Source organism: Babylonia areolata, chromosome 27, assembly GCF_041734735.1.
Source record: "Babylonia areolata isolate BAREFJ2019XMU chromosome 27, ASM4173473v1, whole genome shotgun sequence".
NCBI classification, from domain to species: Eukaryota; Metazoa; Mollusca; class Gastropoda; order Neogastropoda; family Buccinidae; genus Babylonia; species Babylonia areolata.
Genome location: NC_134902.1, coordinates 35,218,510 through 35,228,062, shown reverse-complemented (window position 1 = coordinate 35,228,062; position 9,553 = coordinate 35,218,510). Strand labels below are relative to the sequence as shown.

At 40.9% G+C, this 9,553-nt stretch overlaps 1 protein-coding gene across 1 annotated transcript in view; it reads right to left on the bottom strand.

Moving 5' to 3' along the window:
- Window positions 1–7,169: 7,169 nt before the first annotated feature.
- LOC143301482 (ligand of Numb protein X 2-like) overlaps window positions 7,170–9,553 on the bottom strand; it is a 49,820-nt gene continuing 47,436 nt past the window's right edge. The window contains exon 15 of the mRNA XM_076615797.1: window positions 7,170–9,412. Coding sequence (XP_076471912.1) covers window positions 9,277–9,412 — 136 coding nt within the window. The 3' untranslated portion in view covers window positions 7,170–9,276. The remainder of the gene's footprint in view (window positions 9,413–9,553) is intronic.

Sequence of the window (9,553 nt, the reverse complement as noted above, 5' to 3'; positions counted from 1 at the left end):
ACAATAAATATTGTTTCCACTCATTGGTCATAGCTGCTGCTTAAGAAATAAGAGCTTCCAAGTAGATCATTCATCAACTCTCATGTTTACCTCTTTGGCTGAATCGCAGTATAGAATATGCAAATAAGCTATGACAAGCATTGTTAGTAATCATTCTCTATGTAGGATAGAGATTAGCACAGAGTGTTTGGCTTGAGGAAAATCAAGTCATGATTGCCTTATCTACCAGATATTCACCCAATATCAGAGTTGTGTGACTGTGACAAAAAAGCTGGGCAGATCTACATTCCAAAAAACTGCAACATTAGGTGACTGAAACACAGACACAAATGTCTTTTACTGCTGACATATATGTTGTATCATCAGTTCTTCATCTCACATGAAATGCACGATATGACATTAACCCAAAGATAACATATATCAGTAAAACTCCTTAAAACATACAGTGGATCCTCATCAACATCGTACGCATGTATGGCACAGTCTTCAACATTAATCAAAAAAATATTTTAAAAAAGCATATATAATATAAATCTCCAGTTTAAAGAAAAAAACACACCCACGCCAACACTGAGAACACAAGACTAGAATCAACCATGCTGGTAAGTCATGACTAGACAGACAAAAACAAACCCTTAAACAGCCAACAAATCTGCTGTTTGACTGTTTCTTTCATTTCTTCAACAATATGGACTTGTACCCAGACTGCAATTCATCAAGCCAACAGCCACTGCAGACTACCTTACCCAAACTTTCAGAAGTGGAAATCATCATGCTCCTTCAAGTTGATCCAGAACAAACTTCATCATGAAACGCTTTAACAATCAACAGGCACAAAAGAAAAACTGATTACCATTCTTCTTTTTGCTACTTGCTCTTTCATTTGTCAATGAAAGAGAAAACAAAAACCACACACACACACTAAAAAAAGAAAAGAAAAAAAAAAGAAAAAGAGAATGAAACAAACTTATGTCAGTTTCAAAGCACTGAAAAGGTAATGAAAAAAAGTGCACATTATGACCAGACAAGGACAAATATTTTCCTAACAAAATGATGAGTCAAAACAAACCAACTGGGGCACCAAAGCAGATGCATCAAGTGCTCAAACAAAATCAGTCTGTATAGAAAACAAGGTCCACAACTCACAGCTGGAATATATACAAGCAGCTTTCATTGTTTCCTCCCAACTCTCCATTCAGTTTTCATATTGAAACAGTTGCAAAAAAATATCTGTTGTCATTGGAAAAAGAATCTATATACATACACAAGTTTTTGCAACTGGACACACTTCAATCACACACACACACACACACACACACACACAACTTCCATCTCCAAACATTCACACCTTTTCATCCATGCCACTCAATTCCCTCTTTTTTGGTTGGTTGTTTTTTTTCTTCTTCTTCATCTTCTCCACACTGCAAACCTCCCTGGCTGTTTAAGTGATCACAAACCTAATGATCACACAAACTGAAGACTCATCTCCACATTTAGTCTGAAACACATGGCTGGGAAATTGCTTCCACCTCACAGTTGTATTTGTGATTCGAGTGGCTAGCTTTCACAGGCTGGCATCCTTGTGACTTGCTCACACAGAACCAACCAGTTACAGAAAGCCACAGGACTGGACCTCAAGCTCTGTTCAGACAAACACTGTGTAATGACAGTCACTTCTTCTTTTAATTTGTGTCTAAAAATCAACATCATTTATCAGAATACAAAGTCAATTCACATGAAATGAAGCACCACTGGGAAGACCAAAATGTGTTTTTCTCTCAAACAGCTGTGATTTGTTAACATGCCATTTCACTCTAGACAGTTCAGCAGGAAGAAAGCAGCACAACGACTGAGAAATGTGCGTTCCTTTAGTGAAAATTCTCAAGGAATCGCTGCACACATGATTGTTATTGATTCCACAATTATGCAACCAAAACATGACAACCAGAAGCTTAGTATAAAGTTGTGTTGAAAAAAAAAAAGGAAAAAAAAAAAAAAAAGATTTAAAAAACAAAGAACAGAACCAATTTTTCACAACCAAACAACTTTTCTACGTAAATTGCATCTTTTATAATGGAGACAGCGAAAGCAGAATTAACTACTCCAGGCAACAACTGACGGTATGTCAGACATTGCACAGTCAACAGCCAGCCAGCAGAAAAAGGCTTGAATAGAAAAAAATGTTTCTCCCTTCTGCTGACTGCTCTCCTTCCCAAAGAAGTCAAAATGTGCATCCGTGCTACGGCAAAACAGAAGCCGCGAGATGGGCAGCAGCATGTGCTCTGAGAACAAAGATAGCAGAAACACTGACGAGATTTCAAAACTTGCTGATGTTGAGAGAGAAAGAACAACATTTGCAATAGAAATGCTGAAGTATTCTTGCACTCCAAACAGAAAGAAACCTATTCACAACAAGCAATACACAAAAACACATGCACACATACAGGAAAGAAAACATCAAGCTACAGCATGAAGGGTGAGCAAGCCCCTGGAAACTAATTTTCTAGTAAGCTTTATCATTCTGACATTGACAAGGAAATTTGTAATTTGTTTCCTTTGTGGTTCTGTTTTCATCACCTTACCAAGTATGCACAAGCAGTTCAAAACATCTGGGAATGTGCTGCAAAGAAAGGTGAAATAAAGAAACCCACCAAATGAGACACTGGCAACAGAGGACATATCAGTCCTGCCCCTGGTACTTTCAGAATCAACTGAGATCCACTATTCCCTTCTGGGTTTCTTCTGTAAACAAACTGATCATCACCATCTTCTTTTCAAATTCTTTTTCCCCAAGTGAATGGTATGTTCTTCATGGAAAAATGAAATGTCAGAGCTATGATGAAACACAAATAAACAATGTTTCAAGAAAAAAAACACATTCAGTGTATAATGAAATCTGTTGTTCATTTATTCATCATTTTTCTTTAAGATTTATTGCAAATTTCAGAAGAGAAAAAATACTGAATTTGAAAATCATTTAATTGAAAGTTATAAAACCACAAGTAATGCAACCACAAGAAACCATTTCTAACAACAGTTCTCTTTCAGTTTAGTCAGTCATACAGAACAGAGTTATGTACACTGAGTTTAGCCGACAGATGGTAACACCCATTCTATCAAACCTGACACTGATAAAGACACAACAGATTCATCGTCATCCATCATCCAGTTCCAACAGAGAGGAGAAAAACACCAACTGATTCATGTCATGTGAGACACAAAGAATGTTCCAACCTACACACAGCCACAGACACCGATGCACAAGTCCACAGGAAATGTAAACGTCATTAGCAAAGGTACAAAAAGATCCAGATGAGGTATTCGAAAGTGATGAAACCAAAACATGGCACCCACCCCTTTCTCTCGGCACTCAAAAAAACACTGTCAAGGGGCTGTGCAAGCAAAATCAGAACACCTAAACGCAACATCCATCTTTCCAGGTCGGTGACTATTTGCGATCATTTTGCAACGCCCCGACACAGACCCCAAACGCCCTGGTTCAGTCTCCAGCACTAAGGCCAGTGTGCATAAAAATTATTATTATGATCATGTGGAGGTCAGCAATGATGGACTGTAACGCCTTAACGGCAGGCTTTAAAAAAGGCATACAACATCAACTCTACCATTTATTCATCTACTCATCTTCTTCTCCTTCGTTCATAGGCTGCAACTCCCATGTTCACTGGTATGCACATGTATGCGTGGGCTTTTACATGCATGAACATTGTTACCTTAATAATAATAATAATAATAATGGATACTTATATAGCACACTATCCAGAAATCTGCTCTAGGTGCTTTAAAAAACACTTTTGTTTACCTAACACATTACATCGATGTTACATACACACACCAAAATGTCACTAACACACACACACACACACACACACACACTTACACACGCCTTGCCATATAGGCAGACATACTCTGTTTTTCAAGGTATCTGCTCATCTCATTTGATAATGCATTCAACAAGGCTGCTCAATCTTAAGACTGTGTACTAAATTTGATGAGAATGTTGACAAACTGCACAACCCTTACAAGATGTCTACCAGTGGAAGGAATAAAATGACTGGAACTTCAGCTACAACAGAGGCACCTGGCACAAAAAGGGGAAAATGTGACAGGAGACAGCATCTGCCTCCTTAACCTTCATGGTTATCTATACCATCCAGACAGAAGTATCAACCTAGAGTATTTAAGAAGCACAGACAGGTTAGTGATGCTTCCAGAAACATTATACCTTACTTTGGTAGGCCTGCTAATGAATAATCTTTTTTTTTTAAACATAGATATATTTACTACATAAAAATGATGTTTGTTTAGATATGCTCACCTCATCTTGGACCAGCAACAAAGTGGTGCATTTTGTTTGTTATATCTTTCAAACTTTTTTTTCACACAGTGTTCCGACTTCTATCAAAAAAGCTTACCTTTTTTTTTTTTATTGTCGTAATTGTTTCCTAAGACACAGTTTTTGAAGCCTTGTTCATTTTTATGTACTGTAGTATCAAAAGTTATGTCTTTTCTTGGGAAATAGTCTTTTGGATGTTATAATTTTTGGTGTACGCCCCCTTCGTAAAGCACAGTGTGACGTTCTTTCCATGTTTTGGTGCGCAGCAGTGCAACAAATCAGACTTTCATTATTTTCTGATGTTGCCAATTATGTTTTGTTTAGGAAACAAAGAATCCTTTTTGTTTATTTTTCTTTTCTTCACTGCTTCAACTTATCTGCCATATTACTGGGCAGCATGTTCCTCATCTGACCCAGATTTGTTGTGTGGTATGCATTTATACATACTATGTGCCAGGCTGTACCTTCACCTATACAGAAAAGTCATAGTTATGTGTTAAACGTACACATAACTCCAATTTCCATTATCAATTTAGCTTTCTTCATTTTCAGTCTAAATGATAAGGCAAGCTTGGGCCAGCATGCAGAAAAATGGAAGGCAAGGCCCAGAATCCCAGAATGGGTTTTCAGATGGAAAAAGAGGGTATGTAAGAGCTAGCAAGAGAGACAATGCTTCCAGCCTGTCCAAGCCCCCCCCCCCCCCCCTCCCAATATAAAAAAAAAAAAAGGAATTCTGAAAACAATGAAAATGCTGATATGCAATATTTTTCGTGATATTTTCCTTATGTGCCTTTATACACCGAAAACTACCACAAGTGATTAAGTACATTTCACATCAAACCAAGGCTCCCGATGCCAAATATAAGAGTGAATGTTAGGAGAGGAATATGTGGCGGACACATCCCCTTAGTCCCCTCCACCCTAAAAATCCTGAAAAAACACACTATGTGTGCACTTTCGCCATTATGACCTGCAACATACTGCAATCTGTTAAAAAATATATATATATATATGATAGTCAGTCGTGTCCGACTATGACCATCAGAACAGCAGAGGAGGCAACTGCTGTTCCGACTATTTGGGCTAGATTTGATTATAGTGGAGAGTGTCTTGCCGAAGTTACATCCCCACTCTCTCGGCCAAGAGGGTTTTAGGACAGTCGGCGTTGGGATGGTTCCCAAAGGCCAACTAGCCCACAAGGCTGCAGCACTGAGAGCCAGTGCAATTTTGCCTCCTAAAAACAACTGCATGTAACAACTTACAGTCTTCTGTTCCTCATTCTGTCATCCATAAAATCTGTCCCAAACTGATTTCTGTGTGTGTATGTGTATGTGTGTGTGTGTGTGTGTGTGTGTGTGTGTGTGTGTGTGTTTGTGTGTGGGTGTGTGTGTGTGTGTATGTGTTATGTTTTTTCCTGTTAACCAAACACTGGTATCCCTGACACAAACTGACAAAGGCATAGTTTCCCCCTGAAATAGCAAAACTGATGAGAACCATGGCATGCACCATGTCCAACTCATGACTTCAACGAAAAACGCTGAACATCGTCTCACTAGGCCCGCGCTTGTATGGAACTCTGAGAAGTGAAAGTGGCATCGTCTGAGCTGTGTGCCTTTCACTAGTATCCAATCATCCCACTGAAAACAGTCAAACCTCTTGATTGCAATGCTCAACGCTTCTGCCTCATCTTGGATCTAGTTTCAAAGAATACTGTTAAAAAAAAAATAATAAAAAAAAAGTAAAAAGGAAAGCATATTCCGAACAACAACAGGAAGAAAACGAGAGAGAAAGCTTCAACAAGCAAAGCAGACCCTAAAACCCTGTGTACAGCATACCTAGCACAAACAGCATGCATATGACAAACTGCCATGAGAGCAGACTGCCCCACCACCACCACCACCCCCTCTCAATGTAACAATGGGTAATAACTTCACCTCTCCGGCCCAACCCTGGACTTGTTCAATGACCCGACTCTCACGATAATAATCATAGCAATAATCATAGAAATAGGGAAATCAGATGAGGTTGTGGAGCATCAAAAGGTTGCCAGCATCACCGAGTTTTCTCACATCCACGCATTACAGGGTGGAAGGCCAAAAGGGTGTTGAGGTACCTAAGAAATTGTGAGGACCGCATGTCTCCAAAACCCACAATTCTTTGAGTTCCAAAACAACCAAGTACGTCTCTCTCTCTTTTTTTTTTTTTTGCTTTATAAGAATTTCAAATTTTTTTTTTTTTTTTTTAAATAAGGAAAGAAAATGAAAGTAAAGGAGGGTGGGTTGGGGGTAAGGTGGCAGAAGAAAAGTGCTTCACCAAAATGTTTACAATAAATAGACACACATTATACACGGTGTAATACATCAAAATCTTCGTCTATGCTAAAGTACACACACAAACACAAATTCTTTCTCTTTTTTTTTCAAATGTAACATTCAGTCAGGAATTTCTTTACAAGGACACAATAACACAGTAGTGGGTCCAACTACTCACACTCAATCATGAAGATGAAGTGTAAAGCCCTTCCTTCCGAAATAAAAACATGCTTCTGTTGAAGAACTTTAATAGAACCAATGTGTGAGGAACTAGAGGGTTGATTTGCATCATTATCTATGTATGTGTACTGTTTGCAGTAAGCTTTAGTGACCGAGATCTGGTTGTAAGACTCCTGCAACGAGAGCTACTCTCACCAAGGCTGCAGCAACAGGAAAGTGGGATGATTGCATTGTTGCGATTTAAGCCTTTGGGAAGATTTCCACCACCCACATCCCCCAGCATGGATATGAACAGTAGGCCATGGCCCACTGACTGATCATCTCCATGTTGTGTAAAGCTGCTTTTCAGCTTCTGAAGTTCCAAGGTGGAAAACCCGTCTGCATCCCCTTCTCTTTTATCATGACCTCAGCAATATGGGGAGTTTCTACTATACTCCCAGTTTGGAAAAAATATACTTACCTGTTACCATGTCAAACTGAACCAAACCAGGCCTGTTTGTTTGCTCTTCTTACCAAAATTTAACCACTGTAAATGAGTAATTAACTCCAGCTGGAAATGGCGTTTGATTGACTAGCAGACAGTGGACTATTAGCAAGACGTCTTATCACTGAGTTGCAGCAAAATTTTGGACAAGAGGAGCTAGAAGAGCTAACAGGTAGCCTGGTTTGCATCAGTTTGACATGGTACAGTATATGACACCAAAATACCCCTCTTAATCACAGGACAGGTACTGTCGCAGTGTGTGCTGCAGCCTCCTCCCCCCTCCCCCCAAGCTCAGTAGATCAAACATTTTTGTGTTGACTGCTGGATTCCTGCTGAAGCGTTCCACTGGGTCCCTCTGCTGTGGTGGACAAGGATTCTGACAGGTACAGTCATACATAATCAAAATGTAACTTGTTTCAGGAAAACAAGGCAAGATGAACAAAGAGGAAAACAAGCATCAAAGGTGGAGAGGGATTCTTCATGGATGAGAGGTTAAACCAAACAAAGAAAAAAAAAGTTTTTTCAAAAGGGTGGGGGATATGAACAGACATCTTACAACCATTACTGAGCAGTGCACAGTGTCCGTTTTGTGGAGACATAGATAGTGAATATTCAGTAGGCTGTAAGTCTGTAGACAAAACTCATCAATCAGTAAAAAAACAAAACAAAAAACAACCAACCAACATACAAAACATTCAACTTCACATTCACATAAGACCGAGAAATCATTCTGTCAAATAATAATAATAGAAAAAAGTGAGTATTGGTCAAGTCTATAGGTGGTGTGCGCCCGGTCATACACATGATGTCTGTACAGTGAGCAGTGGACACTGTTGCCCATGGCTGGAAGCATACAAAAAAACCTGAGACAGAGAGACAGAGAGAATGGCCGGTTTGTCCCACACAGCCGCTCTGCCCCCACCGTGGGTATCAGGGCCAGAGGACCAAGTGACGGCCTGTGCCACAGTGTTGTCTTTGCTCTTGTTGGCCCCTCAACTCACCTGGCCCTCCTGCCCGCAGCACACGCCACACCACTCCCCCCAACCACCAAGTCCACAGGTGAACAAATCAAACAGTTGCAGGGGAATGGTACACTTTCTGATGGCGGTCAGGCATCTGCTGACACCTCCTGCTACACACACACACACACACCCTGAAGAGATCTACTGGCCTAGCTGCAAGGGTCCATCTACAGCGAAGCAATTGTTTGGGCTGGTGAATGCTCTTACCACTTTGTTTGAAGTGAAAAAATATATCTTTTTTTGTTTATGAATATTTATTTTGGTGAAAGCTCTTACCACTTTGTTTGAAGTGAAAAAATAGATCTTTTTTTGCTTATGAATATTTATTTTGGATTGTCAGAAACAAGTACTTACTGTTCCTTGTTTATGGGGCTGCATGTCATGCATTCCCTGCTTTCTATGAATGGGCTTTTATGAGTGTGACTATTAGTTCCATATCCTTCTATGGCAACAATCTCCGTTTTCAAGGGGAGGGTGTGTGTGGAGGGAGTGGGGGGAGGGGGCAGGAGGGCACATAGATACACACTTCAGGCTGGATCCTCAAGGGACCTGCTAACAGGAACACCATCCACACAAGAACATCACTCCGTTCAAGGAAGACGTAACTGCGACCTCCCGAGAACTGAAGGCAAGCTTCTGCTTTTCCGGTCAGTGTTTCTCTTCCCTTGGAACTGTACCACCAAAACCTGGACCTGAACCACCCAGGTGCGTGCGAGCTGCCGAGGTGGTGATTCCAAAACCCTGAACCATTCAGGCACGTGCAGGCTGCCCAGGGAGGCGATTCCAGCACTGTGATGTCGACAACAAGAGCTGGCAGTGTGTGGCCAGTCCCCCAGGTAAAGTGGAGTGGGGGTGGGGGGTGTGGGGGAACACCTGGACAAGGAGGCAGCAGTGAAGGCAGGCAGGTAGGGGGGACAGGTGGGGTCATACAATGGTGCCTGGCCAGGACACCACAGTCAGCATGACGGCGCCGTCCACCTTCTTCAGAATCTCCACCGCCGTGCTGTGCGTCACCTTCTCCAACCCATGCTCGTTGACGCTGATGATGATGTCTCCGCACCTGCACCATCCAAGTTTCAGATTTTCAGGGGGGTGTTACTATGTTTGGACAAATCTGTATACATACAATACAACACATTTGCCAGGCATAGGCCTGACCAGCAGTAGGCACCACCGCATTCCAACAAACCCATGTACACTA